General features: G+C 46.1%; 1 protein-coding gene across 3 annotated transcripts in view; it reads left to right on the forward strand.

Moving 5' to 3' along the window:
• spag9b (sperm associated antigen 9b) overlaps positions 1 to 9765 on the forward strand; it is a 39945-nt gene extending 30180 nt beyond the window's left edge. For all 3 annotated transcript variants that reach the window (XM_077000065.1, XM_077000066.1, XM_077000067.1), the window contains 22 exons: positions 19 to 140; positions 830 to 887; positions 1165 to 1317; positions 1750 to 1801; positions 1914 to 2044; positions 2303 to 2359; positions 3416 to 3592; positions 3690 to 3819; positions 3904 to 3993; positions 4119 to 4289; positions 4406 to 4577; positions 4661 to 4888; positions 5116 to 5305; positions 5517 to 5639; positions 5763 to 5843; positions 5991 to 6058; positions 6258 to 6406; positions 6547 to 6718; positions 6858 to 6971; positions 7229 to 7405; positions 7575 to 7712; positions 7889 to 9765. In XM_077000065.1, the coding sequence (XP_076856180.1) occupies positions 19 to 140; positions 830 to 887; positions 1165 to 1317; positions 1750 to 1801; positions 1914 to 2044; positions 2303 to 2359; positions 3416 to 3592; positions 3690 to 3819; positions 3904 to 3993; positions 4119 to 4289; positions 4406 to 4577; positions 4661 to 4888; positions 5116 to 5305; positions 5517 to 5639; positions 5763 to 5843; positions 5991 to 6058; positions 6258 to 6406; positions 6547 to 6718; positions 6858 to 6971; positions 7229 to 7405; positions 7575 to 7712; positions 7889 to 8007 (2872 nt within the window). In that variant the 3' untranslated portion in view covers positions 8008 to 9765. The remainder of the gene's footprint in view (positions 1 to 18; positions 141 to 829; positions 888 to 1164; positions 1318 to 1749; positions 1802 to 1913; positions 2045 to 2302; positions 2360 to 3415; positions 3593 to 3689; positions 3820 to 3903; positions 3994 to 4118; positions 4290 to 4405; positions 4578 to 4660; positions 4889 to 5115; positions 5306 to 5516; positions 5640 to 5762; positions 5844 to 5990; positions 6059 to 6257; positions 6407 to 6546; positions 6719 to 6857; positions 6972 to 7228; positions 7406 to 7574; positions 7713 to 7888) is intronic.
• The last annotated feature ends 11130 nt before the right edge of the window (positions 9766 to 20895 follow it).

Consider the following 20895-nt stretch of genomic DNA (forward strand, 5'->3'; position numbering starts at 1 on the left):
TCACGTCTTGTTCCGCAGCACTCCCACTAAAGGCGCTGAGAACATGGCTCTGGACCGCAACACTGACTCCCTGTTTGAAGAGCTTTCCTCGGCAGGAAACGACCTCATAGGAGATGTGGACGAAGGAGCCGATCTGCTGGGTGAGTCCGTGTTTTCCTTGGTGCCATGTGCTAATCCAGCAGTGCCCTGTTTCAGAAGGAGCACGTTTGAGAGGATATCACGGTCCCATGAAACGCCCCCTCTTCCATCTCCGTGCTCATGTATGTCCCAGGCTGCTAGAGCCGTGTGTGTCATCTTGACCTCATGTTTCTCTGTAGGAGCTTCATTCATTTCCCTGTTTTCATTCACCTCTTGGCTTTGATGCTGGAAGCTCAGATTGAGCTCAGGGAATCTTCCTTATTCATCATAATCCATTGTGTATCTGTATCTGTTATTGAAGATCCTTTTGAGGTTTGGACTGTGTTTATCCCAAATGTACATAACCAGCTCTCTGCTCCCTCATAATGCTTTATTCTCCTTAATAATATCTTTTTTCATTTATTTTGGTTACTTATTTTTCCTGGTTACTTTTTGCTACTTACATCTGTGTTGTTTACCGATTTCAGACATTACTTTGTTTGGTAAATGTTTTATAGCATGCCTCTTTAAAATGTTATCTTCTTTGTTTTTAGTCCCTCCTAGGGCTGATACAATCATGGAAAATATGCTGTCTGTAGATTTGTTTTGGGTTCTTGTGAAACACAGGTCTATTTATGTTTTTTTTTCCAGAAGGGGTCAGCATAGATATGGATAATGTAAACAGTGATTAAATGTGGGTTGCTTAATGCAGGTATGGGCCGTGAAGTAGAACATCTCATCCAGGAGAATTCCCAGCTCCTAGAGACAAAGTAAGATTTTAAAGATTTTAATCATCTGCTGATTGATTGTAATAACCAGACTGTCCTGGTGCTTGGTTGTGATCCTGTTTAAGCCTGTTGGATGCTGCCCTCTGCTGCACATTTTTGGATTCGCAGCAACTTGAAAAAGCATTGCATTAACCGTGTGTGTGTGTGTGTGTGTGTGTGTGTGTGTGTGTGTGTGTGTGTGTGTGTGTGTGTGTGTGTGTGTGTGTGTGTGTGTGTGTGTGTGTGTGTGTGTGTGTGTGTGTGTGTGTGTGTGTGGCAGGAATGCTCTTAACGTGGTCAAGAATGACCTCATTGGCCGTGTGGATGAGCTGACGTGTGAGAAGGAGGTTCTGCAGGGGGAGATGGAGGTGCTCCAGCAGGCCAAAGTTAGACTGGAGGAGAGGAACAGAGATCTGGAGGAGGAGCTTAAGAGGCAAGCACGTTTACACACGCCCACTTGGCTATTACACTCACTCACATGGCAACAGCACTAAAGGCAAGACCGTCGTTTGGCAGCCCTTCATTCATGCTGCTCCAGTGAATATTTTATATGTTGGTGTGCAAACACTGATTTCCAACAACAATTCCTGTGGTAATAAAGACTGCAAAGAACAAAACACATAAAAGAACAAAACATGTTAAAGACGTTTCAGCTTCATTTGACGCTTTTCCGTTTCAGATAGCGTGTCAGTTTGACAGCAGCAGGTTGTTGATGGTCTCTTGTTTTTCTGGCTGGCCTGTTGCTTACCTTGTTTCCTACAGGACACACTCCTTACAACATGATAAAGTCTTTTTGTTTGTCAAAGTCTGTGTCTGTGTTTGTCTTCAGATGTGTCGTGTAATGCTAATGTTTTCATTCCAACAGGGTCCGGGCAGAGCTGGAGACGACCAGACAGAAGACGAAGGAGGAAGACGACGTGAGTTCACCATCTCCCGCCCACAAGCGTTTGCGCGTGGTTAGCACTCAGTGATGTGAACGAGGCCCTGCTGAAGTTCAGGCTCCTGAGGGCGTGAGGTGTTTCCCTGCAGAGCGACGTTCCCACGGCCCAACGGAAGCGGTTTACGCGGGTGGAGATGGCTCGCGTCCTGATGGAGAGGAACCAGTACAAGGAGAGGCTGATGGAGCTGCAAGAGGCCGTCAGATGGACGGAGATGATCCGGTGAGTGGCGAGACAGAGCCTGTGATCCACCTCCGGGTCACGCCCCTTCCACTTCCGCCACCATCTCACAGCGTTACTGCTCTTGTGATTGTGAAGCAGGCGTTCTTGGGTTCTCTTTGCCAGTCCATGTTTACAGGGCAAAAATGTGTGTAAGATTATATGACACTGGCCAGTTATGTGTGCAGTTCATTTACTGTGATTGTTGTGGTGTATATCGGTCGCAAACAAATGTGAAATTTTCCATGTCTTCCTACACAGAGCCTCAAGGGAGAACCCAGCCCTGACGGAGAAGAAGAGGTCCAGCATCTGGCAGTTGTAAGCTCCCTCTCTCCTTCCAGTGCTGTTAATATTACCGCGTGTTGTGTTGGCCTTCATTTTGTGTCTCTCCCTCTTCTTTTCTTTCATGTCCTATTTTATTTATTTATTATTTTTAAAACTTTGTTTCCATCCAGGATGTAGGTAAATCTTTAGAAATGCTAGTAAATCCACTCTTGCACTTGGTCTGGCTCTTTAAATTCAAAACATGCTCTTGGATTTGGGAATGGTTTTCTGTTAAACCCTTTATGACGAGCATTCACAGCCAAACTAACACATTACAAAAGCTGGAGGGGAGCTCGGCGTGCTGCTCCTGCTCTTATTGCATAAGACTCACCGTGTTCTGTTTTTTGGGCTTTCCCCCCCCGCCCTTCGATATCCCACCTCTGCGTCTCACAGCACGTAGCCGCTCCCTTGTTTGGGGGCTTCTGAGAATTTTCTGGGTTATTTTGAATCTTCTGGATGTTGTTGGTTACATACTCATGCCTTTGTTCTTCTGTTGTTGTCCCTTTCGTGTGCCTTTTAACCCGCCTCCTGTTGTCCGTGTGTTTGCAGAAGGTGGGTGGGTGGTGGGCGGGGCTTGCGTAGAGTTCAGGACCTCTCTGCAGCTCGCTTAGTGATGACGACGCTGCAGTAGCCTTCGTGTGTATTAGGATGTTTGCGGAGTGCTTCGCTTGTGTGACGCCTGCGTGTAGTTTGACCACGCAGAGTCATTTAAGGGGTCGATAAGAGCATTGATGTTTCCCCTGGTCTTCCGTAACTCTAATGTGTGCTTGGTGTTGTGCTTGAGGAGCATTTACAGCAGAGAGGAAATAGTAAATCATCGCTAAGGCAGGTGGGGGGGGGGGGGGGGGGGGGGGTTCCCTGTGTTTGGGTTGTGACCCACTGACTCCTTAACTGTTGATCTGTGACCGCTAACACTGCTAACACTGCTGCCACTCCTGCTTGTGTCTGCATATCAGTCTTTGTGTCGTCTGTCTCTCCCTCCTCCCCCCTCTCTCTCTCTCCCTCTCTCTCTCTCTCTCTCTGTCCCTCCCCCCTTCTTCCCATCCACAGTTTCAGCAGGCTCTTCAGCTCGTCGTCTAGCGGCGCTGCCAAAAAGCCGGAGGCTCCAGTCAACGTGAAGTACAACGCACCCACCTCACACATCGTGCCCTCCGTCAAGAAGAGGAGTAGCACACTCGCCCAGCTGCCCAGCGACAAGTCCAGGGCCTTCGACTTCCTCAACGAAGAGTGAGTGGCCCCTGCTGTGACCCTCATCCCAACAAGCTCCTGGGCTGTGTTTAATGTGTGTGTGTGTGTGTGTGTGTGTGTGTGTGTGTGGTCACAGGCCGGAGGCGGAGAACATCGTGTCACGCAGGGAACAGAAGAGAGCCCAGTACAGGCAGGTGAAGGCTCATGTCCAGAAGGATGATGGCAGGGTGCAGGCGTACGGCTGGAGTCTGCCCCAGAAACACAAGGTACAGCCCTTATGCATCTGGTGATGGTGTTGGAATATGTTCTGGAAGCCTTTGGAGAACTGAGCAGCTTGTCACTTTTTTAAGATTTCCAACGGTGGGCAGGCAGACGGTAAGAAGAATTTACCAGTGCCTGTTTACCTCAGACCTCTAAATGAGAAGGATGTTTCCATGAAGGTGAGATGAGGTTATATCTGCTAAGTTGTTAATAGTTTTATGCACAATGAGCACCTTGTCTGATGTGTGTGTGTGTGTGTGTGTGTGTGTGTGTGTGTGTGTGTGTTCGGGTCTGTCTTCTTTAGCTGTGGTGTGCTGCGGGCGTGAATCTGTCGGGAGGAAAGACCCGTGACGGAGGTTCCATTGTGGGAGCCAGCGTCTTCTACAGAGACGTCTCTGGAGTGGAGAGCGGCTTCAGTCGCCGAAAAGCCAAAGGCTCTCAGAGCAGCCTGGACCGGCTGGAGCAGGAGCTCAAGGTAGCCACACCCTCACACACAGCAGCCAGTGCAGTCGTGTCACCCCAGTGTAGGCGAGAAGCAGAGCGGCAGCTGGCGATGCTGACGGAGGCGGGTGGGGGCGTGTGCGCTTGCAGGAGCAGGAGACGGAGCTGCGGCAGCAGGACGAACTCTCCAGCCTGGTGTGGATCTGCACCAGCACCCACGCCACCTCCAAGGTCATCGTGATCGACGCCAACCAGCCGGCCAACATCCTGGAGAACTTCTACGTCTGCAACTCGCACGTGCTCTGCATCACCAGCGTGCCAGGTGAGACGAGTGCCACCTCACGCAGTCTCGTGCGAGACCCCCCCCCCAACGCCTCTGACCGACCCCGGGTGTCTGCCCTCTAGGTGCCCGGGAGACGGACTACCCAGCGGGCGAAGAGGTGGCGGCGGGGGCCGTGGCCACTGGGACCGAAGGCGTGAGGCGGGCAGGTGCGGAGGCGGACGGTGGTCCCGGGGGCTCCGAGGGCGTTCTGGACGGCATCACCGTTGTAGGCTGCTCTGTGGAGGGACCTGTGGCCATCCCCCAGACCGCAGACCCACAGTCCACGGAGGGGGAGTCCACCCAAGACTCCGGTACCACATCCTCCATCAGCATTCACTTGATTTTACATCAGTCAGGCATCGGTGGTGATCATCTCTCCATTGCAGTCCTTTTTCTGGCCCTATGTAGAGTAAATGGAGTTGCATGAATGAATGGGTCACGTGAGATAATCCATCACAGATCAGAGCGCCGCGTGTGTACGGTTTTCCTGCCGGGGAACTGGCTCTCTCACCCAGCTGTGCTGTGCCTCTCTGCCCAGGGTTGGGCGACGTGCTGGGGCAGCAGCAGCAGTCTGGCATGGCGGCGGCCGAGGAGGCGCTGGAGGCCACGGAGAGCAGCAGCGCCATCACTGCAGAGGAATGCCAGTCTGGGGTCTACACGGAGCACGTGTTCACCGACCCTCTAGGAGTCCAGAACACAGGAGACGCGACGTCAACGTACACTCAGAGGTGCGGCTCAGCCGCCTGCTGTGTTCAAAGGCTTTTCCATTTTCATTATATGATCTGAGAAGGCCTGGGACGCTTTCGCTCTACAGGGACTGAACTCAGTACGGTGTTGCTGGGTGTGGCACGTCTAGCACGTGAATATTAAAGAGTTTATGAAGTCATTATGAGGGCTTTATAATGAAGTCTCATAGTTTCCTGCTCAATGGTGTTTTAGGGAATGTGATCTGGTGAAGGACGGGTTGAGCTCACTGCCTGAAGACCAGGACCTGATGAGGGAGGAGGCCAGCAAAATGAGCAGCGTGCTGCCCACCATGTGGCTGGGGGCCCAGAACGGCTGGTGAGAGGCCCTTCACTCTGTCAGCCTGCCTGTAGATGAATTAGTTAGGGTTGTGCAGTGAAAATGGGGAGCCGTTTGGGGGAGTTGGTGTAACCTTTAACCCTAATGTCCCGTGTGTTGCAGTGTGTACGTCCACTCCTCTGTCGCACAGTGGAGAAAGTGCCTTCACTCAATAAAGCTGAAGGACTCCATCTTGGGTATTGTGTAAGTAGAACAGATGGTGTTATCTGCAAAACCTTGTAATAGAAGGAAGTTACATGCATTCAGTGTTGGTCACTCCCCCCCCTCTCTCTCTCTCTCTCTCTCTCTCTCTCTCTCTCTCTCTCTCTGATGCTCCCCCCTTTCCTGAAGACATGTGAAGGGCAGAGTTTTAGTGGCTTTGGCTGACGGCACTCTGGCGATCTTCCACAGAGGAGTCGGTAAGTTATGATGTCTATTCTCCGCACCACCAGTTCGGCCACGATGCCCAAATAATGTTTTGTCGTGAGAGCAGCTCATGATGCCTTCAGAGGTTTCCGTGCGGAACCCAGCTGTGAAAAGAGCACAAGAAAAACCTTTCGAGGTTTTCTTAGACCTCTCAGGTCAGTTCTGACCGAGTGCCTCCATGTCCCTGGGCAGACGGCCAGTGGGACCTGACCAACTACCACCTGCTGGATCTGGGCCGCCCACACCACTCCATCCGCTGCATGACGGTGGTGCATGATAAAGTGTGGTGTGGCTACCGGAACAAGATCTACGTCATCCAGCCCAAAGCCATGAAGATCGAGGTCAGGCCAGCTCAAGCTCCTTCATGTTCTTGCTAAAAGCGCCTCGTGTTTCGACGGCCTCGTCATCATTGTCGGTTTTCAATGCCGAGTGCGAGAGTGCTGACGCCTGTTCTCCTTATCCCACTCTGGCTCCCATGCAGAAGTCCTTCGACGCCCACCCCCGCAAAGAGAGCCAGGTCAGGCAACTGGCATGGGACGGCGACGGCATCTGGGTGTCCATCCGGCTGGACTCCACGCTACGCCTGTTCCACGCCCACACCTACCAGCACCTGCAGGACGTGGACATAGAGCCCTACGTCAGCAAGATGCTGGGTGAGCGCGTCAGGCCTTGGCTTCACTCTGGCCCATCCCGACTTTCGCTCTCCACGCAAGGTCGTCATCGCCGCAACAGGGCCAAAGTGTGTGTGTCGTTTTTTTGACCGGTCTGCATCTGTTCGTGTGCGTGTCTCAGGCACTGGAAAGCTGGGTTTCTCCTTCGTGAGGATCACGGCGCTGATGGTCTCATGTAACCGCCTGTGGGTCGGAACAGGCAACGGCGTGATCATCTCCATCCCCCTTACGGAGAGTACGTACTGTCACGCCTCCACACCACGTGTTGCTCAAGCAGACCAACATACCCACAACCCTAGTTAGTCGTGTGCTGCGAACTGAGCTTTGGGTAGACGCTTCAGACGAGCATCTTCCAGACTTTAAAATATGCACACTTAATTGTACTTGTATACATATCTACTTGTGCTTACATCCCCAGATCTCAAAATACAAAGGTAAAGGTATTTTATTTACTTCACATGACCTCTTATGACCTTTCCTTTTTCACCAAAGGTAAGAAAGTCACCCAGGGAATGACGAACCGACCCAGCAGCGCAATTCGTATCTATGGTGACGAGAACAGCGACAGAGTGACGGCAGGCACGTTTGTGCCTTTCTGCTCCATGTCCCACGCCCAACTCTGTTTCCATGGCCACCGAGATGCCGTCAAGTTCTTCGCCGCTGTCCCAGGTACGACTCCGTCATGTCCTTAACGCTCTGCCACGCCACACGCAGAATCCCTGGAGCAAGAGGCAAGAGCCCTTTCTGCCCCTCAGGAGACAGCTTCCCATCTCAAACGTAGCCACTTCTGTGTTTGTCCCACATCCTTGCGTCATGTCCTGTGTTTCTGGCGGGACAGGCCCGGTCCTGCAGCCCACAAGCACGGGAGGCAGTGAGGCAGGTGGAGACAGGCCGGCCACCAATACCCCTCCACCCGACTTCGCCAAGTCAGTCCTGGTCATGAGCGGTGGAGAGGGCTACATTGATTTTAGAATGGGTCAGTATCTCACACACACGCTATCTCACACACCCTTTTACAGTAGTTTTGCATTTGCAAATAATACACATTTCTCTTCCTCCTCGCTCCATCCTCCATCCTGCACCACCCTTCTGTATTTGCTGTCCCTTTCCCATCATCCCCCACCACCACCACCACCTCCACCCCCAATGCAGGAGACGAGGGTGGAGAGAGTGAGGAGCTGGATGAGCCCACCCTCAAGTTGCAGCCCTTCCTGGCCAAAGCCGAGCGCAGTCATCTGATCGTGTGGCAGGTCATGGTGGGTGAGGACTGACACCTGGCCCCTCCCCCTACAGTCCCGCCCCCGCCAGGTGGGAGGGAACCTGGCGGAAGGATTTTGCCGTCGCGTGCTGCCTTTTGCTAAGTTGTTACTTTCTTACTCGGTTTTAACGTTTGCTCTCGTTTTTGTCAGAGTCGCTACCATCACGCCGGCCTGTGAGCCGTTTGTGTTCGGAGCGAGTCTGCACATTCACTCCTGTGGCAATACGAGTCTCGGTCCTGTTCCGACCTGGACCCTCAAGCAGTGGATAAGCCATCCATTTAGAACAGCTCTGTAATTCCAACAGCAATACAATCGTGTCGGCTGCGATGAATCTGGACCATCCAGTTGGGGCTTTTTTTTCTTAGGATCACAGTCTGTGTTGCTTTCTCTTGTGGCTGCGTCTTTCCCAGGATAGCTCTGCATGTCACAGTCAGGACGGGCACAGCTGAGCACAGTGCACCCCGACATCATCAGGCACAGCTGAGTCCTGTGTAAACAGTTGCTGTGGTCAACAGCCGTGGGCACCTTCTGCACAAACAGCTGCTCCCAGGCTACATCGGGGCTTGTAGAAGCCTGTGTGCTTGAGTGCCTGCTCTCTCACACACACACACACACACACACACACACACACACACACACACACACACCTTTCTTTGTTTCAGGTCTTTCAACTTTCACTTGGAGACATTTTAAGATTTAAATGCATTTTTCAGCCCTTGTAGCTTCAGAAGTACACAGTTCTCTTCTGATTATGGAGAGAATTTGTGAATAACAGAATGCCCGATTCTGTATGAATGTTACATTTACCAAAGGAACACATAAGAACTGTAGTAGAACTGTAGAACTTTGTATAGTGACTCTCTCGATGATCAGATCATGCTCTTTCTGAACTTGATGTAGGAAAGTTGTAGCCTGATCATATGGGTTATGCAGCACTGCTAGGATCCTGTACGTCTCACAGCATTTAGCGTTGTTTCCTCTCCCTACACTTCATAAGAAACCCTCTCTTCTGTGTAGACTCGTGCATTCAGAGACTAAATGACTATTTTTATGACACTTTTGTACATTTGTCTTTTAGACTCTAACCACAGGCCTCCGTAATGCGCCAGCCCTTTTGCTGATGTCGTGCTAGCTGTCGTACTAGCTGTCGTGCTAGCTGTCGTACTAGCGTTGGGGGCGTGCGCAAAGGACCGCTGCTTCCTCAGCAGCTCTCCCTCCTCTCTAGGACGGGGAGACCAATTCACATAGCAGTTTTTCGCCATCTCAGTATTTATTTCTATGAATGAGCCTTTGCAGTTCAGAATGTAACTTTGTATATCGAATATACATATATATATGAGGAATATAAATATGTACATGAAACGTAGGTGGCTTGGGTTTAATGTTTTGATAATGTTTCAGTTCAAATCACTTGTTTTAATGATTGATCGAAGTTACGCGAGTGGATCACTGAATGATTGACCACAGAAATGTACCTTAATTGAGCTATGCACTATTTTATAATGGAGACCTGGTCTGTGTGCACGTGCGTGTTATTTTACATGAGTGCTGTACGTTTGCGGACATATGTGAGTGTGTGGTGTCTGGTAACACTGGACACTTCACTGCTGAGAAAGTGAGAAGCTCGGGTGACCGCAGGTGTCCCACCCAAACACCACGATCAGGTTGCCATGGAAGCATCTGTCTCAGATATGTATAATGTGGTATTCCTATCACAGCATCTTAGCCTTACTTTTTAAACATCTATTAAACTGACATTTTGGGGGAAAACGTCTGTGTTTTTCATTTTAACGGTCAAGAGCAATCTGGTAGATAATCTAAATATGTAGTTTGTGTTATATTTAATGAAAAGCACACTAAATATGTTCCACAGAAAAGACAATGAAAGTAATTTGGATGTTTTTCTCTCAACATCCTGTTGTCTAAAGCTTTTAAAAGTTTAATTTTTGCCTTTGCTGCAGTGCCTTTGTATAGATCTCATGCTTGCAAGTGATCATTAAACTTGCTTAATGTTCTTATTTATAGAACTGTTCTTTTATTCTCCCACAGGGGGCAGTATTGTATCACGACTGGGCTGCCTTTGAAATGACATTCATAGAAAGACAGAACATGATTGGCTCAGCAGTGGGTACACAGTGTACATGTTTTACTGTCCCAGGCTGGTGAAGTTCTTTATGAATGCTGTACATTCAGCAATAAATGAGGTTGTCTTTTGAATTTTGTTTAAGTTGTAAAAGACCCTATGTCTTGTGAACCTATAACATTTATTCATCCCCGATAAAGAAATTCCATTTCCAAAATTTTCAAACTCAATGCCACCCTGTACACTACCATGCCAAAAATAGGTTTAAAATAATAATAATATTCACAACCAGCTCCCATTCCCCACCCGCTTCCTCCTCTTCATCTCCCTGTCCGCCCCCTCTCAACACACTCAACAGTTATATAACACAGTCAGCTGATGTATCCATAGAGAGTTCCCAGGGCTCAGGGCCTGGATCTGACCTTCCCTGCCCAGATGCAGTCTGAGGGCTCTAGGGCTGTGATGGCCTGATGGGGTCTCCACACCAGCCTGGGCTTGAAGGGGTTTGTATGTACGCAGCACATAATCTGAAATGAACCAGCTGCTTCTCCCTGTTTCTTACTGCTGTATGAGTCATCATTTATATTATTCACTAGGATTTTCTGTTTCATATTAATCTGAGGGACAGTGAAACTGCAGACAGCACTGATGAATCCTCTTGTTCATTTTTTTGCACTAGGCGATAATGACTTGATGGATGTGAATATGTTTCAGAGATATAAGAACATAATACACATGCTGCATTCATGGACCCTTGGTTTAATCATACCTGCAAGGTGTGTGTGATGTGTTCCTTCAGTCACTGCAATTATCCTTTATACTGTTGGGAGTATTTAAGCTGTGTCGTTAAAGAGTGTTTTGTCTGCTGTCTTAGGCAGCACTAATATATTCCAGCTGTCTTCAGATGATTTATGTGTTTTTGTCTTAAGGCCACAGCTGAAGTAATTATCTGCGATGAGACCTATGCGTCAGCTTTCACTGTAGTACTGAATCAGTGATTTCTCATGTGTTTTTATTAAAGATGCAAATTAAAACCTAATTTTTCCATGTACAAGGCTTAAAGCAGATCTTAAGTACAAGATACTTCTCATTGTAACTTCTGTGGTTTGCATTCAAACCTGTGGATGTCCCTGTCTGCTGGGGCTAACAGTAGGAGTGGTTGCTCGGCTCTTATGCAGTCGATGCACAACGAACAAAAGCTTCACGTCACTCTGCGTGTACGTCACCATCAGGTCACTTTGCCCGTCGAGGTGTCACAGCCTGCCCTCAAGCTCCGCCGAGCTGTATAAGCGAGCGCTCTGACAGCCTTAAAGCGCCGTGAACCGTCTGCCGCTGGAAGGTTGACCCCCTCCCCCCTTCTCACTAGCTCATCCGCCATGAGGCCGGCAAGGGTAGATGCAGTGAGTGGACAGAGCAGACTGCAGGACTGCAGCGGAGTCCCGATGAGACATGCCCGTCCCGACATCCTCTGAGCCCAGACGCTTTTTATTTGCATTCATCAAATTTAGGCGCGGCTGAAATTAGCCTGTCTCCTGCAGTGGAGACAGAGAGTATCGAATGGTGTGTGAAGCTGAGGGATCTCTTATTAGAAAGCCTGTTTTTACCTCCTCTGATGTACGTTCATTAAGAGATCCTCTTTCTGGTCACCATGCTTATTTATTCTTAACCAATTTGCTCTCATGTCTCAAGTGATAATTTTCCCTGTCAGGGCGCTGTTCTATACTTGAAGTCAAGAATCGGAAAAATGTTCAGGGCTAGACAGGTTTTTATCTTTGGTATAAATAACACAACATGGACATTACATCTGCAATACCTCTTCAAATGCCCAATAAAATGATCTCAAAAGTGGCCGTCAAATTGTGAAAGCAAGGTGTTCCTGTCAGCTTCCATTCTGTCTTTCTAATGGTACTTTGCCAGCCCCTGTGAGGTGTTTATGGAAGGAATGAGTTGGGAAGTGGAGTTTGCGGCATAGCGACTTCACAGGCAGCTTGTTGGCCAGAGCCCCCAGCCCACATCAACTGAAAGAGAATCCGTGAAGCACCACTGACACGGCTACGGCACGGCGTGGCTCTCTGCCACTGACACGACAGCAGCACGTCGTGGTTTACTGACATGGCAGCAGCAGTGGGATCCAACAGGGGCCCTGGTGGGGACGGGTTATATCTGGAAAGCTGGCTGTGACACATGGATAGGTCTATATTCCTCCACCCTGCTTACACATCCCCCTGTGGCTGTCCATCACCTTGGAACCAACAGACCTCTGTTTTGCTGGAGGTGCCTGAAATGCTGTGTCACGTGAGAAATGTACTCACGCTCATGACACGGGCCAGAGATATCTGTGGCTGCCTGAACTTGAGGGTCTGAGGATCCATACATCTGTCTAAAGCCAAGAGATGTCTACATGTTTCCATGGTGACCTCATCCATGTTCTGGTGGAATAAAAAGTGCCCGTCTTTTACGTAACATGAAACAACAGCTGTAAAGCAACTGGACAGGGATGGATGAACAAGACCCCAGATCTTGATTTGGGTCTTCACAAATCTTCACAAACCTCTTTTATGCCTCCTTTATGTGATAAAGAATGAGTTATCATTTGGATAACTCAGGTTAACAGTGAATGTGGTTGTTAGATGAGAGGTGGGTTTAGAAAGAATGAGATACCAGGACCTCAGGAATGTGATAATTTCACATGAGGCTTCAGTGAGTCAGAACACAACCATGTTCTCTTTGTTACACACACACTGCAGAATTAGGGTAAACATTTTAAGTATTCTGAACACAATCACATAGATGCAGTTTCTACCCACCAATACCATCTATGTGCCAGTATGCATATAAAAACACCATTATAACCTTGGAAATTTTGCTTTAACCTCATGATGTAACATTTCTGTTGCTATGCAGCAATCATTTAAGGCGACATTAAGAGGTCGACAAAAGCTCTCCTTCACTGTGCTTGATCTGAACCAGTCAGTGTCCATCTTATTAAACTGCAGAGAGGTCTGTGGATGGAACTTACTAAAAAAAGTTTCAGGCAATCGTTTTCCTTCTGTAGCTGTTTAAGGGTACTTGGGTTAAGTTGGAAGAAACGTGCTTAAAAAAAACATGATTAGTTTATAACCACGGTAGTCTGCAGTTTGCTCCCCTACCCAGGGATATCCTACACTGTAGCTGCTTTAGACATTACCTTGCCATGTGTCCACACAGATAGGTTTATGACCCCCTGATTTTATTAATGGTGACATCACAGCACAGGACGTTCCTTAGCCTGCCACCTGCTACAGTATTTAGCCTTGATCTGAAGGCCTGCGCTCGGCTATTGGATCATTGTTGAATGCCAGACTCAAAAAGCATCTGAGGACTTCATAGCTGAAGCCATGGCTATATAAATCTCAGCTGCAATATTATGCACAGATAAACCAGTTCTCTGAAATGTCCTCAGAGATTCTGACCTAAAGTCACCCTGAAAATAACAGTCACTAGTCATTAGTCAATAAGAATAGTTGCTGTCAACTGTATTTTAACCACCATAGTGCCCTTAGCATGTATCATAACAGTGTATCATAACAGTTTCCCAGGGCTTCTTTGGAGAATCACGTACATTACTAAACAAAGATGACCAGGCATGTTTTGAATATGGCCTGTAGGGAGCACTGATGTGTTGTGAGAGTGACAAACAAACAAACACACACACACACACACACACACATTGCCATCTTGGGCCTGTAGCTTCGGCTCAATTAACGCCTTGATGGTGAGCCTTGATGCACTCCGCTTGTCCCACAGTGTGACCAGCTGGGGGGCACTGAAACATGGCATGTGTGAAGGAAAACCGAGTCTCTCAGAAACACACACTGTTCGCCAGGATGTTTCACTCACTCTCATTTGCTGATCTGTTATGTGTTTGTATTGCTAGGTTGGAAAACATATTCACTGACTTCAAAAATACACCATCATTATAGGTCCAGCCATTGCTCTGTCCTTCTCCATATGTGTATTGTTCACTTAATTGAGATAGCAATGGAGAATCACAGGAAAAACTGAATTTGTTTTTACATAATCCTCATACAGATGAAGTATGATCAGAATAACAAGAGTGCACTATAAAACAGTTCACCAATCAGGGACATTTTAGCCTACCAATATCCACTAAGACATTTTTCATTCTATCTCCACCCACTGATATATGTTAAAACTTAAGATGACAGTCTGGAACATGCAATGGGCATAATACTGTAATAGGTAATAGCACATTCTTGTGTGAGCGAGAGGGGAATGAATGAAAGAATGAACTCAATACACCATCATTGACCTTTTCTGATGTCACGGTCTTCTCTTTTTCACTGAAAATGGATGCTATAGAATTTTGTTTTTTTTTTGCCAGCAATTTGCTGTTGCTTGGCAGGTGAAATATAATAGTGCCCTGATAAACACAGATTATTTGTGAAAACAGACCCCATCTACTCAAAATGGTGCATATGCACAGGCTAAATTTGAGCTTTTACTGATTTATATCCGATTTCATTGGCTATGTCCCACCATTTTAAGGTCTTTAATTGTTTATGAGGCCAACAACACATACCATGAGATGAGCTGTGCTGGCTAAGATGTTTTGCCACAAGGATTTTTATATGAAGGCAGAACGTGAACACAGAACACAAAAACCACATATTTATAGTGAGCCATTGAGCAATAACTATAATAATAGAGATCGTAGAATAATAGATATAGGAAGCCAGCATGGTCAGCTATTTAAAATACATTTTGGAGGGAATGAACTGCTTTCAGTTGCTTCATAGTGCTTGCTCATTGTTATGCAGCAGGCTGAGTTAGTTGGCACTGTACCATATAAGAATATGTGATATATCAGAAATAAATTTCTTCACAGTAGGGGAACTACTGTTGATATAAAACTCATCAGCACAACAACCTCAACAGTCCTGTAGCCTACAGTCCAATGTATATGGCAGATTTCTGTGATCACAATTCTGTCATCTTTTTATTAGCACTGAAAAACAGAACTCGATTATCACCTGCTAAACTATCGAAATGTTCAGTAATTAAAATGTGAAAGTCTGGTGTGTGGACAGTTATGTAATGTGAGAACTACATACATTCTGCATATCCCAAAAAGGCCAAGTTTGTTCAACTTGGCAATGCAGATTCATGGATTGGCTTCCTTAATTAATGATTTTTGGATTATCACGGTGACTTCAGAACTTCAGAAGGGGCTTAGAGAAACTGAACGTGGTCCAGCTATGACTTATCAAGGCATCTCCAAAAGACCTGGCAATGGAACGAGATCCACAGACAAGAATTATAAAGGAATTATAAAGGTGTCTATTCTTGGTACCTCATATTCTTCATACGCATATGTATTCCCCATTCTGCATTCTTTGTATCCTTCATTGTAGGCATTATTGGTATATCTTACACAGACACATACTATTGTAAATAGGTAAGGTGACCTCTAAAAAGGCCTGTTCCCCTTCTCTGGACACTATAACCAGTAGACCTACACCAACACCCGATTGACTACCTCAAGGCCTGTGCTGATAAAAACCGTTTGTCTTGTACAAGCGTGCTTGCCGTTAGACGGAAGTTCTGGAGTTGAGCAGGCTGTCGTAATCAGCTGTGTGGGAACCAGATCTGCCCTGCTAGAGTTCACTTTGACCCAGTTCTGACCACTCCAGAGGATTTTCCATCATCTGCCCTCACCATGGTGTCTCGGATCGTTATTAGCTGATGACCGGGGAGTAGCTGCCAATATTTTTAAAGCTAAAAATCATTTACAGCGTGTGTGATTCAGGAATACATCTGTCCAGTTCTGCCATCTGCTTGTGTACACCACGTACTGACTCCGCCTCTTTAATATGTGTGGGTGGCAGGTGAACAGCGGTAGAAATGTGAAGCTGTAAAACAATGATAGACTCCTTTGAAATTTGATGAATTAGTCGCATGTGCCAATATGAGTTGAACAGATGGGGCTGCACCAGGTTGTCTCCCTGTGTGGTTTTATTCTGGTTTAGATTTGCCATTGTTTCAGCCATTGTAATATCCTGCTTAGTTGCCCTGGAGATGACCTTCTGCCAACCCTTAAGATATCTCCTCGAGGCATCTTAGTCTTTTCAGTAACAATGGTTAACTGACTGATGAGACAGAGATCTCCTTTATGATGCTGAGGTCCATATGGACCTTAAATGAATAGGTGGATGGAGGTTCAGTGTGTTACTCAGATTATGATTTCTGTGTGTGCTCATCGCTTTAGTGATGATCCACTTTGGTAAGATACAGTAGATTTAGACAATGGATACTTTTTGTTTTGCTTTTTTGCATTTACTTACATACTAATTACCCTCTACTGAAGGTCAATAAAATGAATCAATACATTATTTGTGGGTGGCAGATTTGAGTCATATCCAACAAGTCAAGACATAAACTCAATTAATTTTACATGGTGAATTAATGTATCTGTTTGAAAAATATGTGCAAAACTTACTATTGGCACATATTTATTATGAGTTGAATCTTATGGGCTTAAGATTTGATTAGCTGAGTCAAAACTGAATTGGTGAATTGCATGGGAGTTGACCCCATCCGCGACTACATCATCAGTGCTGTACGATTTACTTGCATATGTGAGGAATAAACAAAACAGAAAGAGGTCATTTCCCTCCAGACGTACGCCTTCATTTCAACATACAGTATATATTAGTTTGAGATTGTGCTGATGTGCACTGTCTAATTTGGTTGGAACGTTTAATGTAACCAAAGAAAGACCTGAAAACAAATAATTTTTTCTTGCAAATCCCACTTAAATCCCACGTTTTACGGTGTTTCGAAGATCACAATAGCATTTACGAAGCAAGCAATACGACACACATAAAGAACACACAAAGACAAACTAAGCACAAACACATTGCAAAAACAAGGCATCTAAAAATGCCACATTTGTTGACACAATTAAAAGCACGCGGCGCAGAAACATTGTGACGTCACATTAGTGTTAAAACAGCTGCAAAAATCAAAAAACGCTTATCATGTTAAATGCACAAGTTGATTTTTTTTATAAAAAACTAAAATGTTTTAAGTTTTTTTATCGCTTTTCATTCTTCCTGCAAATTTTATGTTTCAATTTTGTAATGTTGTGATTTATGTAACGTTTTTCTAATCTGATTTAATGGATGTCTATTCTGCCTTAATGTACGAGTCTTCTGACTTAACGTATTTTTGTCTTCTATGTGTGTTCTCGCGATGTGTTGCGTGTATGTATGTGTGTTGTATTAACATATTTGTGTTGTCTTTATGTACGTGTGTTCTCATTTAATGTGCTCTCAACTTTTGTTTGCTTCTTAAATCCTGTAGTGATTTGACTCTCCATGCCACTGTGGGTAGCATTTACCGGAAACCCAACAATCTAATTTCCACTATTTGATAAAAAAAAAAACTCAACAACATCGATTTCATGTTTACAAACGATGCAGGATTAAGACTGATCCAAGCAGGTTTTCTGCCCGGAGGCTCGGGGCTGCGGCTCTGTTACACAGCAGCGTTGGTCGCCTTGTGGACACGTGCTGCCTCGGCACGCAGAGCACAGTTGTCAGCTTGATTAAAGTTTCACGAGAGTGAGGAACAATGTGAAATTTATCCTTGGTTTAATGAATAGCTGAGGAGATGAACACTTACACACTAGCTCTGCCCTAATGAGCTTTGCTGGAGGTTGAGAAAATAAAGGGAAAATGACACTCCTTTGTATCCGACTGGAAAGGTGAATTCTAGTGACGCTTGTCAGCGTGTATGCAAGTGATACATATGCATAGACCATATGTTTTGTGAGGTGAAGAGTGAGTCGTTTGCATTTACAAAACAAAATAAATAAAACACTGATCACATAGTAAAATCAATAATAGTATAGCAGTGTTTCTCAATATTAATTGGGCATTGTAAAAATATATATATTTTTAGGGAATCAACCAAGTGTGTTGCTCAACTCTGCTTAGATATGATGAGCTCAGGTCTAAGTAAAAATGTTTTGCAGCATCAATCTTTCCATGTTCACTCTAAGAAAGCATTAGTCTTTCCCAGAACCAGCGCCCTATAGGTAGAATGGGGATGGGGGTGGGGTATATATATCACACCCATAGCAACATCCTACAAAGCAATGTGATTGGTACTGGTCTAAGACCAGCCTACATCTCTGCTTCCAGGAATGTAAACCAAGTTACAAGGAAATTATGTTATGCTCTTAAAACCACTTTTATAAGAGCTACTAGGTCATGGTTATAGGTTTGGTACACAAACCAACCATGCATATCACATACTTTCTTTTATTTGACTGACTGCAAATATGCCTAAATAATGACAAATACATTAATCTTTCTTTTCACAAACAATTTAAAACCGAATGATTTGTTATTTAAGCAACAGAGGCAGGGCTCAGTGGAGATGGATATTGGAACCCAGAAAGTCTGAAAATGTAGATGACACTGGATTGCAAAGTGTAACAGGGATTAAGAAGATGTTAGCATCATCTTGCTGGTCCTGCTCCTGCTACTGAGAATCTGCTTGTAACATTAATAAGTGCCCATGACATTTCCAGATGCTGCAGGAAGTGAACTTTGAAACTCACAGTACACCAATAGTTCTGAGTTCATGGACCCCTACAATCACACCTGTCCTGGTAAACGTCATTACTCAGACGGGTGTTATTGAGGCCCATCATTTGTGCCCCGTGGTGAAGCAGTACTGCGCTATCAGCCATTGATGTTCAATACCCCCTCCATCTGTAGTGAATGTGGGAATCTAAGTCTGACATCACCCCCTGAGCCTAGACCAGCAGGAAAGCTGGGTGCCCAGCACGGCTCGAAGGCTTACACTGGATGCTCTCTGTCTCTCCTGATTAAATGCATCAACAGGTTTCAATGAGAAGGCGCTTACATAAGCTAAGAGAGAGAGCAATCGTTGCCTGCTTGCAATTGTGAGGACTTTGTTGATTGTCATATCGCTGTTATATGGCCTGCACATTGATTTCCACATTTCCTCATTGCTTGGTTTGTGCATTGCCTGCTTGTGCATTGTAATTAGATGCATGCAAGCCAGATTATGAGGTTGCTGGGAATTATGCCTGCCCTTAGAAATGAGAAACAGCTCTTAGATGCAAGTATTTTTAAAGAGGGACCTTGCTAACATGAATTTGTGTGATGCATGCAGATTGTAATGTGGCTATTCTGCTCTTCAGCAGCTGTTACCTATAAATGCTGAGTCTGTGTCTGTATTATAACACACCAGAGTCTGCAACTCGATTGACCGTGAACCAAAACAAGAACGGAGGGAGGAAGTCAGTCAATAAAAATCCTCTGTAGCTGTGAATGACAGATTTTACTCAGCAACTTTGACCCAGGAACGTCAGGGAAAATCATGGGCCTCACACACAGAAACAAGCTGGCTATTCCATATTCACCATAATGCCTTAATGCCACTATAACCTTCTTTAAAATTCTATATGCTTCTGCAAACATGCAGAATTATTTTTCAGGAGTAATTTATAGTGCTGAGGTGGTCAACTCTTATCAGGCAAGGCCTGCTGCTGACACTCCGCTGGACTAATGATCCAGATATAATTTGTTGAGTGCCCAGCTCTAATGACTGCATTATGGGTTATAAGCTGGATAACTATCCTAGATTCAGAGGCTTGAAGAGGATGTTTTACCACCACAAATCCATAACTCTGTCTGTAATGTTCACACATTTTCTTCACGCACCTGTTTTGTTCTGATATGCTATCACAGGAATGGTAAATGATATTTTTATCCTTTCGCCACCAGCTGTTACTCCTCAGGTCATGCAGATACAACCTGTACCTTCACATTTCTGTTATACAGCAAACACATTAACTTAGATGATTTGATTATCCTTTATGTTCCCACAATGCTGCATGAGGTCACTTTGTCTGGTATTAAAACCACGGAACATTATTAAGTTGCACAGTCAGTCACGTGTCACTTTCACTCAGTGCTGTAGGACATAGTGGCAGAAATGCAAAGCATTTAACGTTTGGAACAAATCACTGCAGTGCTTCTTCAAGAAATGGGCAGCTGAGGGACAGAGTCAAAAAAAGAAAAATGCAGCAAGGCCGTTGACAAGTGTGCTCATGCTCCGTTGGTTAAGACTTGTTCGGAAAGCTTCTGTATGTGCTTTTCCCTTTCATGTGCAATTCCCCTTATAGAATATTACTGAGACCTGGCTATATTTTTACTGTTGTTTCATCTGCTTGCGTTGACGTGCACTATGGGCGGTGCTGTTTGTTGGGAGCGGGGCTCTTGACTCTAGAGCCAGTCTTGTTTATTCCTCACAACTGCGGTGGGGGGCGGGTCGGGGACTCTTCTCTCCATAGCACCTCACCTCTGACCTTCTGAGAGCATCCACTTGACCTGGCAGGCACTGCCAATGTGGAATACTTTAGGAAACCCGGTCCGCATTCCCCTCGACCAGCTCATACGTGCCTCCAGCGTCTCCTGTGACGACACCCAATCCGTCAGCCCTGTGCTTGTGAAGAGGCTCTGAGTGCCAGACATGGAGCAAGAGGGAAGACAGGTGGTGGAGAGGGTGGGGGTTGCAGGGATGGGGGGAGAAACCTAGCATATAACTCACAGAGACAGAGTGGAACTCCTGATTGAGCACAATGGCTTCTCCCAGCAGTTCTGCTGAGGTGTCAGAGCCCAGGCATGGGCAAGAAGCTGATTGGCTGCAGTCACCCCGGGCACCTCGAGGTTGGCAGAGGTGTGACCCACTGCAGAGAAGCACCAGGAATGTGAAGA

This window comes from Brachyhypopomus gauderio, chromosome 3 (assembly GCF_052324685.1).
Source record: "Brachyhypopomus gauderio isolate BG-103 chromosome 3, BGAUD_0.2, whole genome shotgun sequence".
Lineage (NCBI taxonomy): Eukaryota > Metazoa > Chordata > Actinopteri > Gymnotiformes > Hypopomidae > Brachyhypopomus > Brachyhypopomus gauderio.